General features: G+C 42.4%; 1 protein-coding gene across 4 annotated transcripts in view; it reads right to left on the bottom strand.

Annotated features, from left to right (window-relative positions):
• Positions 1–13,982, bottom strand: part of GRID1 (glutamate ionotropic receptor delta type subunit 1) — a 703,858-nt gene that overhangs the window by 116,935 nt on the left and 572,941 nt on the right. For all 4 annotated transcript variants that reach the window (XM_058696896.1, XM_058696895.1, XM_058696897.1 and 1 more), the window contains 2 exons: positions 4,163–4,264; positions 2,503–2,700 (listed from right to left, as the gene is read on the bottom strand). In XM_058696896.1, coding sequence (XP_058552879.1) covers positions 2,503–2,700; positions 4,163–4,264 — 300 coding nt within the window. The remainder of the gene's footprint in view (positions 1–2,502; positions 2,701–4,162; positions 4,265–13,982) is intronic.

The following is a 13,982-nucleotide window of genomic DNA, read 5'->3' on the forward strand; positions in this document are numbered from 1 at the left end:
ACAGAAAGATTTTATCAGAAAAAAAATTATCAGGTCTAATATATGGGCTAGAGGGGCAGCAGATATACTGATATTGTAAACTATGAAATCCAAAAAATAATATAAAAAAATAATAAAATAAAATAAAACAAAACTGAAATCCAACAACATATCTAGAGCAAGGAGAAAAAATGTTGGAGGTAACGTTGGTGAAGGTCTCCTCTTAGAGTTGTTACATTTGCATCTCTGGTTCTTGCCTCTTTTTTCAAAAACTCAAGATCCAGGGATTTATTTTTAAGGATTTAGAGAGTTCAGACCATAATTAAGGATTAAGAAGAGATCTAGTGGATGGGGCGCCTGGGTGGCGCAGTCGGTTAAGCGTCCGACTTCAGCCAGGTCACGATCTCACGGTCTGTGAGTTCGAGCCCCGCGTCAGGCTCTGGGCTGATGGCTCAGAGCCTGGAGCCTGTTTCCGATTCTGTGTCTCCCTCTCTCTCTGTCCCTCCCCCGTTCATGCTCTGTCTCTCTCTGTCCCAAAAAATAAAATAAACGTTGAAAAAAAAATTTTTTTAAATAAAAAAAAAAAAAAGAAGAAGAGATCTAGTGGAGCAGGATAGGTTTACAAACATAGGAATAAGGAAAAGTAATTAATTAAACCAGGTCCAGAAGAAGTACAAGGGATCAACTCATGACACAGGTAGAGGGATGGCTTGTAACATGAGGAAAACAATCTCTATGGGATATCGCTGAGGGGCCCAACAGAGGACAAGGTAAGGAACTTGGGCTGTCCTGAAGACCTAGCTGAGGTTAGAGACCACACATTGTTCACATACCCATCTGAGCAAATTTGTGATTTTCTCCTCTAATTCCATGCAGCAACTTGGATGTCAGAGTCAGTGGGTAGATAATATAATCAAGTCAGGGTTTCAGTACAATAAGAAACCCAGAACAAAAAGAATCACAAAAGATGAAGGGAACAGCATTATCTGATCAACCACTGAGGGCACACCAGGCAGGGAAGGATGCAGTATCACAAGGGCACAAAATTCTTACAGAAGGATGAACCTCAGTGGAACAGGGCAGATACAAAAGACCATATATCATATGACTTCATTTATGTTAAATGTTCACAAAAGTATTTCTATAGAGATAGAAAATAGATCAATGGTTGCCTAGGGCTGGGGTTGGGAATGGGATTAACTGTAAATAAGTATGAGGGATATCACTGGGTTGATGGAATTATTCTAAAACTAGGGGCACCTGGGTGGCTCAGTTGGTTAAGCGTCTGACTCTGGCTCAGGTCGTGATCTCATGGCTTGTGAGTGTGAGCCCCACATTGGCCTCTGTGCTGACAGCTCAGAGCCTGGAGCCTCCTTTGGATTCTGTGTCTCCCTCTCTCTCTCTGCCCCTCCCCTACTCATGTTCTGTCTCTCTCTCTTCCTCAAAAATAAATAAACATTAAAAAATTTAAAACTAGATTATGATGATGGTTGCACAACTCAGTAGATTCACTAAAAATCATTGAATTGTATATCCTAAATGGGTGAATTTCATATATAAATTAATACCTCAACAAAGTTTTTTAAAAAAAATCTTAGGGGAAATTGGAGACATTTGGTCTGCCTTTATGAGTTTATAAAGTGAAGCACCAATGTTTTAGGAGCAAAGGTTCAAAAGAGTCAGAAGGTTAACAGGCAGTCGTCATGGAGTGAGACAGTGACAGTAGTATGTAGGACGCTAACAAGATGCATCTGTACAGGTGCTGATGTGGAGCACAAACAAAGGTCACTGGAGGTGAGGCGGTCAAAATGCTGGCAGCCCAGGGTTGTCCATAGGGATGTCAGAAACATCAAAGTTGGTGGCAACATCAACACTAGAGAGGGAAGGCTTTAGCAGATACCACCATCATAAATGATTGTAAGGAAATGACCCAGAGGTCATGGGAGGACAGGAGGCTTGGATGGGAACACAGTGAACTGGCCTCATACCATGAGTCTCAATGAGGATCCAGGCTCTATAGGAGACAGGAAGAGTAATTATTTGAAACTAATTTGAGGAGGTAGGGAATGCTGTATCACTTACACACAACAATACAGACACATGCACACACACACACACACACACACACACACACTTGCATATACACACCCCACCTGTGGGTCATGAGGGAGAAAAGAATAAGCATTCATTAACTTCCCATGAGAACTAAGTTCTTATTTCAGCCCAAATATGGGGGTAGGTTTCAAGAAGGGTGTATTATAAAGCAGGCTCAGCAGATAGGCTCAAAAGGAAAGACAGCAATGAGCACTGAAGGAAAACACAGAGTGCCAGGAAATGAGAAAAATGAAAGAGCAGAAATGGGTGGGTTGAAGAAAAGAGAGTCTTAGTGAGTGAAGAGTGAGTGGTAGGCTGTGGTTTATTTAGTTAGTTCCAAGGTTCTAACTGCCTAATGGATCAAATTTAGATATCACCCCAGAGGCAGACTAGGGTGCCCCTCCCCATGGTCCTGCTTTTGGGACCTACCTTGCTGATGAGCTCCCCGATCATTCCGTTCCAGGAGGTGTTATGGAGCTGGTGACCATACCTGCCATCGGGGGCTTGGTAAATCTCATATTTGAACCCCAGAGCTTTGGCCAATGCATCCAGGACATCTATGGAGAACCCTTTGTAGCGCTTGGGCTGTCCAAGGATGTTCTCAGCCACCATCACGAAAGGCTCTTCCTGAGGACAACAGAATGGATGTTCTTCAATTAAATAACAGGTTCATTAACACATATATTTCCAGGGTATTATTGGAAAGATCAACCTGATGAATCATAGCTTTAGAATGTTTCCCAACATGGGCATGTATATGTGCAATTTAGGGCTGGAGTCTGAACATCTCTGCCCTTTTTTAAAGCAATTTATGGAAACTCAGAGCATAGTACGTAGGAAGATCCCTGCAACCAGCATATTGATGGAGGAATGGAGATTTACTTGTCCTGTGTGATGCTATCCCAACTTCTGCCCAGAACCCCATTGCCAGAATGACATGATTTGTTTTTATTCCTTCATTTGTGACATTCAGGACTCCGTCCTTAGGAAATGCCATAATTCTTCAGGAGCCACATAAGAACTGTGGTTACTTCTCATCCAGGATAAAGAACGACAATAAAAGCTCTATGATATTTGATTGAGAGAAGACAGAATTATATCTATCAGATTGTACTAGAAAATGGATTCTGATTCATGGGAGAATGTCATACCATAAGTCAAAGGACAGGACAGAATTAAACCCCACAGTGTCCGAGCCCAAAGCCACATTCACACATTCTGTGCTTTGTCATGTGTGCTCCTGTAGGGCATGCGGTCCTCTGGAAAACACCTCAGCCTTCCCCGCCACAATCCTGTGAAACTGACCAACAGTGGACTTTTGGCAAATAGCCTCAGAGAACATACCTCATTAATTTAACTGGGAGTGTGTGTGTGTGTGGCGGGGGGGGGGGGGGTGTGTGGGTATAATGCCTATTATGTGATGTGCATTCAGGGAATGCAGGAACACTGCTGGCAAAGGCTTCTAGAGCCAAGGAGATGTCAGTGCCTGATGCGACAGAGGGGACATTTGAACCATGTCTGGCCAGCTGATAAGAAGTAAATCTAAAATGTCTCCTACAGCTCTGGAAAGGTGAAGGAAGAAATTGAAAAGAAGATGATTCTAAGGTCTCTTAAAGATCTAAAAGTCTATGATTCCAGGACATCCATGCAGAAAAATTGCAACAAATGGTTTTCATTATAAAGTCTGTGCCACATGGGGGTCATCAGCGGGATTGGGTGCTGGAAGAATGTCCTCCTCCGAGCATCTTTCTGGGGACTCTGGCTACCAGCAAAGTTCTCTTAAGGACCACGAGTAGGTCAACATACTGTTTACATCCAGGAGCAGGTAGAGATGGGCCAGCAGTGGATCCAGATTTGTGATCTTTCTGTAGAGCAGCCCAGTCACCTCCCATGGAAGGCCCTGGGGCAGAATATCCAATCTTACTCTTACATCATTATTTGCAAAATTATTTGCCAAAAAGGCCTTATGAACACTCAAGCCACTACTCAAGATCCCCTTCTCTCCAAACCCAGTATTAAGCCAAATGGAGAGAAGCCTCTAGCTCAAAATCCTGAATGGTGAACCTCCCCAATATGCCCATGATCCTACCAAGACAGTCACCACTTTGAGAGTCAGTCCTTGGAGGCGGCTGCCCATGGGCCTCTCTTGCAGGCTGCCATTCAGACCTTTCTCTGAGTCCCACGTCGCCAACTGTGAAGGAAAAAGGGAATGTGAGGGACAGAATGGGCACCTGTGTGCACCTAGGAACTCGTCTCCTAAACTGGGATCTTGAGTCAGGCAGAGAGGCAGACAGCAGTCCAATCCATTTCCCAGACACTCAGAGCCATCTTCAAACCTTAGAAAGAATATAGGTGTGATAGAAAGTTCCACTTCTTCCATCAGCTCATCTGGAACTCAAGGACCTGCCACGTCTTTAAAATAAAACCAATCGGTAAGAACTTGTTTCTAGAATGAATATTTCTGTATAATTTTATTCTGCCTGCCCACTGAGGTCATGTCACTGTGTCTCCCACAAAGTGTCTTCTTTCTTAATTACAACTTTACTTGCCTGGGCCAGAGGGCCCTTGAGTTCAGCCATCGCTGCCACCAGGGCAGGATGACAATCAGCAGTGAACCAGGTAACAAAGACCCACATGTACAGCTTGTTTTGCACCCTGATGCCTAGTGCAAAGGTCAAGAGCTCACTGCCTGTCTTCACTGTAATGCATATTTCATAATTTTGCTTGATATGCAGGTATAGGCTAAGAATACACATACTCTGATCCACCATATTTTCCTGAGCTTGCAGAGTTTATCCAATAGGCTGATGTATCTCTGACACGCACCCTGAGGTGGTCAAGGACACCCTGTCCTGGCTCAGAAACAACAGGAGACACAGAAGTTCTTGGGACCTGCTTCCCCTCTCTGCATCCCTGTAGCGTCCGGGCAACCATGATGAACTTTTTTGTCTGATCGATGATTCTCAATCATTAATTGGTGAAATGTAAACAAAATACAGATACCAACCCCCATCTCAAGGGAACTTAATCAGGATCCCAGCACTGAGGGATTTTAATACTTCCCCAGCAATCCTCATCGAGAAACCCTGTTCTTCTAGGTCACTGCATATTAGATTCTCTTAAGAAGGCTTTTAAACATATTGAAGGCTGGGCCTCACCCCCAGAGATTCAAATTTAATTGGTCTGTAGTGGGCTAGATATGAATGTTTTAGCTTCCCAGGTGATTCTAATGCACAGCCAGGATTGTAAACCACTGCTATAGATTAAAGCAGTGATCCTCAAACTATAATATGCACACAAATTATCCAGGGATTTAATATGCACTTTCTGATTCTGGAGCCTGTGATTATTCCTGTCTAACAAGCTCCCAGGTGACACTGCTGCTGCTGATCTATGGCCACCATTTAAGTAGCAAGGGGTTAAATAATCAAATAATCAAACCACTGCAGGCAGCATCTACTCTTCGTCAGAGAAAGTCCACAAGTCCCCTAGTTAGGCTGAACAGAAGAACTATTCATCTGTGGAGAAATGTCACCAGGTGTCCTAAAGAAGCCACCAGTAGTACCACCTAAGGACACTTCTATTTTCCCAGCATGTCCTGTAGCCTTGATGTCTACAGCAGGGTCTGCACACTGAGCTCTGTGAGGCCACAGTTGCAAAATCTGTAGGACCATTCCACCTGGAAGATACTAGAACCCCGAGACCTAAAGCAGGAACATCAGAATGAGATACATGGTTGTAACCTGGTTTAAAAGGAACGTGGAAACTCCAGCTGTCACTTTGCACACAATGCCAACTAAGACTCACTCCATCCTAAGTAATAGGATACCTAGTGGTGATGAATGAATCATTTAGTTAAGAGCATGGCCATGTGCTCTGAGGAGCTCCTCACAGCCACCACTAATTAATTTCAGAGGCACTGCAGTAAAGAGCAAAGTTAAAATCTACCCAAAGTCCTGTTCAAGGATAGCAAAGATACCATGCTCTGGTAACTGGTATCATCAGAATGAAAGCTCATGGCTATTTCTCCACTGGGTCTCAGGAAATAGCACTGGGACCCAGAATCACTTCCTGCATCTGGGTCAAAATTCTGGTCAAAGGGAAGAGACAAACCCAGACAAAAAGAGTCAAGGTGTTGATTCCCTACATTCTTTGGACCCTCTGACATGGACGAGGAGACTCATGATGTGTATTTGGGCTGCCTGCATCTTATTCGCAAAACTATCAGGCATTGGAGCTGCTTAGCCCTGATGGGTAACCTGCACCGACTGAGTTGGGTGGTGTTAAGAAGGTCCCTTGGACCACCTCAATGACTGAAAGAGTCATAATGAAGGCGATCTTGTCCTAATGATAACATGTGAGTTCCAAGTACAAGATATTCTGCCTTGCAGCAAGACTTGAATTCCTAACGTGTTGCCAAACCCCCTTGGCACAGGTGAAGGGGCATTTCAACTCTGTGCTACTCTGGCTTAGATGAGCAAGCACCTGGACTGGGGCCCTGTTTGGCCTTGATCAAAGAAATTTTACCTGGCTGTCTAGTGGGATTGTAATCAGTCATGGGAATGGAGAACGGAGGCACAGGAAAAAGCAGTTGGAATGAAGCCCTGTCCTTCTAGAGTTTTAGCTCAGCTGTGAGAAGGGCTCTGCCTCTCAATGCCTGTCCATACAACCCTCTTTTTCTAGCCCCCTGCCTGGCTCAAGGCAGCAGCACCTCTGCCCCGGAGTATTGCCATAGCCTCCTCACTGATCTTGTTACCCCCAACCTCTCCCTCTTATAGCCTCCTCCATCATGCTGATATGTATCCTTGTAATAAACAAACTGAGACACGATCTGTGTCAATGAAAATTTTAGAACAACTTCCCATTTCCTACAGAATACATTCAAACACTCTGAAGCTTGGCCTAAAAGAAAGGCCTTCCTCATTGAGATCCAAGCCTGACCATCAGCTTACTTCAGTTTACGTAGGCACAGTCTATGCCAACCCCACCAGACCCTGCACCTTCCTCATGCACCTCACACAGCATGCTTCTTCCTGACCCTACATGTAGTTCCTTCTGCCTGTAATATCATCCCTCTTTGGTTGGGTCTGGTACATTCTTATTCATATTTTTTAAAAATAAGTTTCCACTTTAGAATAGTTTTAGATAAACAGAAAAGTTGTAGAGGCAGTTTAGAGACTGCCCATATACCCTACACCCAGTTTCCCCTATTTAAGATGTTACATTAGTGTCATACATTCCTCACAGCTAATGCAATGTTTAGCCCAATTTCCAATTATACACAGCTGCAGTAGAAAGCATCTCCAGTGTCTTCCGTATTGGACCTCAGTCCGTGATCCTACTGTGCTATTTGGGTTTGTTATCCTGTCCACTGAGATTAAAACCTTGTCTTCATAAACTGTCTAGAAATTTGGGCCATTGGACTAGACCTTACCTTGCTTATTCTCATCTTAGAGTTTCCAACCTTGCTTTGAATGCCATGTTCTTCTCTCAAATGTCAACTTACTCTGTATGGTAAAGATTTGGGGAAGAAGATAGGAACTTGGAGATATGAAGGCAGCATATGTTCAGTAGTCAGCTGACTGATATTCTGGTTGTTTCTACCACTTACCTGAACGACCTCAGATAGCATGTTTTACTGTGGTGCTTAAAACACAGAAGGCAGTCTGCAAATATTTTTTAAATAAATATGACGCCATTGAGATTCCATTTTCTTGTATGAAAAGTAAAATAAAAGTAACTTCCCTGCCTACCAAATGTTCAGGGGCTATTCAAAAGAAACAATCACTTTGAAATAATCTGTTATAAAATAATAATGACAAAGTAAAGAATCAGGATATAAAAACTGTGCAATAAAACCTTAATTATGTTTCTTTAAAAGGGTGGTGGTAAAAATGGGAGGAGCTTTGTTAAAATGTAATATGGGAATATATTCAGGTGGTGGAATTATGAATAATCATTACGACTTCTTGACAGTGTTCTATGTTTTCAACAGGTTTTTCACCTACTTACACAGGAAGGAAAATAAGCTGTTGATTGAAATAACTAGTATATGTGACAAAATCCTGTCACATGTATTTGTATGACTAAGGACTGAATGGAGGGGAGTGATCAAAGTCAAATAATTTGTTTGTTTGTCAAGGCCAGTCTGAGGGTCAGAATCCAATAAATCAGTCCCCTTGGCTGCCAGGAGCTGTGGCCAAGGGGTGCCTAATGCCTAGAAGAGGCAACCGTGGGTTTATCCAGCATGACATCTCCCATTCTATGACCTCTCCAAGATGGTGTGGACCCCATGAGCCTACTGGGTTTGGAGATGGGGAAGTGGCCACTGCTGAGGTCTAGCTCCATGAAGACAATCCTTCTCCACCAAGAAAGAAATACAGCAATCCTAAGGCAAAGCCATTTAAATCAAAGCTCAACTACATGAGAGGGAAAAAAATCCTCCAAGCCTGTAATTACCCCTATTTTTTGTCTGAAAGTATTTAGGACTTAAAGGTTTTTATTTTTGTGTGTTTTTGTTTTTTAATGTAGACCTCTCTCTCCCTGGCCTTCAGGGCATCCTGTACTCTGACAGAGAAAGAAAAGATACTTCAAAGTGAAACCAAAATTCTGCCTTCAAACACATCAAAATACAACCATGTTCCAGGATCCAAGATCCTTCAGTTGGGCAGGGAAGTTTATTATTCCCTCACATCAGCCTGAAGCCGAGTGCTCCAGGCTGAGTGAATCCCCCCATTTCTACAAAGCCTTGTGTTCTTACCCGAATCTTAAGACGAGAGCAGTAAACCTTCACCATTTCTAATGAGACAGAGAGAGAGAGAGAGAGAGAGAGAGACAGACAGAGACAGAGAGAGAGGAAGGAGTGGGGGAGGGGCACAGAGAGGAGACACAGAACTCAAAGCAGGCTCCAGGCTCCATGCTGTCAGCACAGAGCCCAACGCGGGGCTCAAACTGAGGAACTGTGAGATCATGAGCTGAGCTGAAGTCGGATGCTTAACCGACTGAGCCACCCAGGCGTCCCAAACCTTCATCATTTTTGAGCCATCCCTCTGAACACTTGATATATAAGACCAGAAAAAGCATGGTCCAAACAGAAGACTCTAGGGGGATTTTTCAAAAAATAAAATAAAGCCTTTAAATAGATTTCCAAGCTTGCCGCCGATCAAAATTAGGAGACTGTATTCTGCCTCCTTCCTGAGGCTGCCTGGTTCTCTTGGCTCAGAATACCGAGGAAAAAGTTTCAGTCAATGAAACCAAATGAGGCTGATAGGCTTGATAAATGGGAAGCCAGAAAAAGCTTTCCCCTGTAGAAGTCCTGACACTTACTCATACAGCTGCAGACCATTTCATTTGTACATAAGTGCATCTACTCTGACTTCCCCTTGTATTTTGCAGACAGAATTTTGTTTATGGGATCGATGAATTTTATGGCCACAGACACCCACTTTTGACAGCTGACCTGTCAAGATCAGTGCCTGAAAAACTAATTTCCAGCACTGTTAAACAATACGAGAACTGCCACTATTTGATAAGACAGCTCTGGTTCTCATTCATCCAGGAGGTCTGCTCTACCCAGACCAGAAGCATGGATGGAGCCAGAGGTTAGGGCACAATCATCCCTTGAGAGGAGATATATGGTCTCAAAATCTGATTATGACAAACAACTGTTCAAGAGATCAGCCAATTGGAGAATAAATTTCATAACCCACTGGTCTCAGGAAAATATATTTCCTGAGTTAATCGGGGTGTTCTTCACATTAGTGTTTGAGTTGTGAGATGTGGGGATTTGGGACTCTGTGGCCCTGTATTTAATAAATGCAGGGCTATTAACCATAAATGGGACAGGCCTCCTTTGGAAGACTGGGCTTTGTGGTCTATAATCTAGTTACAGAGGTCTCTTGAAGTGCCATCTCTTTTCATGGGGAGGAGGGACGAGAGGAGAGGCAGTCTAACTGCTTCACAGCCCAGACACAGGATATGACCAGTTCCATATACAGAGCCTCACCAATTCCTGGGGAGAGAGTGAGGGAAGGAAAGAAAGTAGGTTTGCTTCATCTCAAATCTCATATTTAACTATATCCAACAAGACAGTAGATCAATAACCTATATTTCACATTTTACAACTAGTGACCAACCACTTCGGTGGTAAGCTTATCTCAAGAGAGCACTGAAGGAAGGAAGTGAAGTTTTTACGACCATGTTGGTCATACCTCACAGCCATTGCTGGAATCCAATTTGAGCTATACCCTCATTGGCCAGTGACTGCTTTCAGCTGAGCACACAGCCCTGGCTGGGATATGGGCATCAGTAGTGATAGCCACAGTGGGTTTATAATCATGGCAGTGCATGGACTTTTCTAAAACCATAATCCCTCTATTAGCTTTTGTTGCATCATCCCTTTTTATTAGAGAATAGATGAGTTCAGTATATGTTTGAAAGGATCATGGCCCTGGGTGGGAATGGCGTAAAGGGGGAACCCACATCTTGAATCAACTTGAGTTGGGGCATTCAGCCAGCAATGATTTCAGAGAGTCAACTGCACATTTTAAGCTTCTAAATGCAGGGACATGTTTAGACACAAAAGAGCATCTTGGAAACAGAATGTAAGAATCTGAGCATAGAAAATAATTTGTAGCCAGGGTTTCTGAAGTATGGTCTAATTTAAAAGTTCATTTGGGAATTCCAGTATATCAGGGCCACTAAGGTATGGGCCTTGGAGAGTATGAACCATAGAAGATGACCATCAGGTCAGATCTACCCATTAGACCACTCTTGAAGTGCCAGATGTACTATAATGAGAAGAGGAGACTCACATGAGAGTGAAGGACTTACAGTGGAGAACTTAAAGTCTCAGCCCAGGACCCTGTATGCAGGGAATTGAGCATGTGGTGAAAGTTACACACTCTTAAAACAAAATCCCTACAGAATTTGTGTTAAAGATCCAGAGGACAGAGCCATGAGAAAATGAAAAGAAGAATAAAATAGGCCAGAGAGCTATCACAAATGGGGGCTTAATGAAAAACCTTTAGCAAGGATGAGAGAAAGATATTCCCTCCCCCCCTCCACAATGGTACTGGAGAGGAGAACCAGGAAAACTAGCAGAAGTGCCATCAATATTGGCAACCAGGTCATTCGTGATGGAGACCATGAACATGCCCCAGTGCTAGCCTCCATTATCTAAAAGGACAGACACACAGGACTCACTGTGCCCACAAAGGGATAGAAGGACTGCCCAACTCCAGTGGTGCCAGTGATGGAGTCTTTCTGTCACATTAACAGTAAGGACAGAGGCAGTTCCACTCTGCCTAAGATGTAGAAATCAGCCAGACAATGTTGCATTCATTGAAACAAACAAAAATTCAGATAATCAACAAAACTATATTTAAAAAAATTTAGCTTCTAAGAGACCTGTGGTCACACAACCATCATGAATTTCAAAAGATGAGAAGCCCCTCCAAAGAGTCACAGGACACAAGAAATGTTTCATCTTTGGCAGAGTATGGAACAAGAGATGTAACAGTGGATAAGAAGGAAAAGGACTGAAATTTTACCAAAATTTTAAAGGCCAAGTGTGGGCTAGCATGAGAGTGAGGCTCCCTGGGAGCCTAGACACAACAGAGGCCACACCCATTCATCAGCTCTTTCCTCCAAGCCTTTAGGGAATGGAGTGGAAGAAGGAAAAACAGAACAGAGCATCCAAAAGTTGTAGGACAATATCAGATATATGTGTATCTATAATATTATAGGACTTGTATCTGCTATATATGAATAAATCTTATAACTCAATTATAAGAAGAAATTGCAATTTTTAAAAATAAAGGATTTATTTTTCCAATAAATATGTGGAAGGATAATATGAACATGAAACTATATATGCTCAATATCATACGTCATCAGGGAAGTGCAAAACAAGACTACAAGGACATATCACTAACCTCCTTAGAGTGGCCAAAATTAAAGACTGACGTTATCAAGTGTTGGTGGGGATCTGGAAAGCCAAGTTACAGCCACACTGATAGACAGTTCGGCAATTTCCTAGAAAGTTAAACACTTCATATTAAGTATGTCCACACAGGGGTCGGTATGTGGATGTTCATAGAAACTTTATTCATAATAGCAAAAAACTGGAAACATTCCAAATGTTGATCATGCTCATCAGTGAATGGATAGACAAAATGTGGCATACTTATACAATGGAATACTACTCAGCAATAAAAAGCAATAGGCTACTGACATGTGCAACAGCACAGATGAAGCTTAAAAGCATCACACCTAGTGAATGAAGCCAGCCACAAAAGACTTTATGACTCTATATACATGATGTCCTTGAAAAGGCAATATTGTTGGTCCTGAAAATAGATCAGTGGTTGTCTGGGGTCAGGAGTTGGAGGAAGGTATTGAATGCAAAGAGGAAGAAGGGCTATGTGGAGTTGTCAGAGCTGATTGAAGAGTGTATACCTAAAGTAGTGAGTTTATTGCACACAAACACAAATACACACACACATTGCTAGCGATTTGGAAAGGGATGAAGCCATGTGCTGGAGAGATGAAGTAGTGGCACTAACCTCTCAAGTGACCCACCTATGACCTTTTGGCAAGGATGATGACTTTTAAAGCAAGGATGATGATATGATACTAACTCTGACTGATGTCAGTACACTTGTTCATCATTCTTGGACTAGCTGAAGTTAAATAAGTATCAAGTGGCCAAGAAATTACCTATCAATCTAGAAGAACTGAATGTATCTTTATAAAGGTTTAGGAAGAACATGAGTGCAGCTTTACCTTCAAATAGTTCCTCAGTGTGTGGGGGAGAACATATTTCATAACATTGTATGTAGTATGATCTACCTTTTAAATGTTTATTTCCTTTCGGGTGATAGTTCACATGCATACCTAAGACAAAAAGGTAGTTTTAAGTGGCTATTTCTGGCCTTGGGTAGGACAATGGGAATGTTTACCTCTTGTACTATCCTATCCCATGATGTATGGATTGTTTTATGGATAGGAAGCATCGCTCTTATAAGCAGAAGAAAAGCAATAAAGCTATTTTCATTTTGAAACTGCACTGCAATCTAGCTTGTAACTGTAATGTTGATTTTGTATCTTTCTCTAAATGTTTTAGATGTATTGGTTTTGTCTCTCTAAATAAATGGTATGTTCTAGTGTTTGCAGTGAGCCAAGCCAAGCTGGACACCTACGGCAAGTTACTTGAATTGGTCATATGCTTTCTCTGGCATCAAATATCCCCACCTATTATCAGTTATTAATAGACATTAGTTATTGTTATTGTCAATACTCTCTTTGCTCTTAGGTCTCTACTATGCCCAGGTCCATACCAGCAGCTTACAGAATTCTTGCCAATTTGAACACACTAGAATCACTGGCACCATCCACACTATCTACATTCTACGTCAGTCTGAAGTCTGACAAGGTTTATCTCCCAACAGCCAGCACTAGGCGTCTTTGCATTGTTAAGGGAGCATGTGTTTCTCACCATACTCGCTATAAACTCTTGGCTCTCTCCTCTCCCTGAAACACTCTTCTCTTTCTTTGTTCTCTGACTCCTAGTCACCATTTAAAGATCACTCCTTGCACCTTATACCAAGAGTAAGTGTCTCCCTTTGGCAACCCCATCCCATAGCACTTGATGCTGGTGGAAATGCTTTTCATGATACATTCAATTCCATGTCTATCTATTCACAAATCTACTATATCTCTTGTATGGCAGGGATTATCTGTTCTTCATTTCAACTCACTCAATAAAATTTTATTAGAAAAATTAATGAAATTGACCATCCCCTGCGTACTTCCTCATTAACTGGTCAGAATTTCACACTTTTCTGAAACTCAAGCCTCCAGGTACGTCCCATGTCTCAAGTTCTGCAAAAAGGCTTTCTCAGCACTGA

This window comes from Neofelis nebulosa, chromosome 13 (assembly GCF_028018385.1).
Source record: "Neofelis nebulosa isolate mNeoNeb1 chromosome 13, mNeoNeb1.pri, whole genome shotgun sequence".
Taxonomy (NCBI): Eukaryota; Metazoa; Chordata; class Mammalia; order Carnivora; family Felidae; genus Neofelis; species Neofelis nebulosa.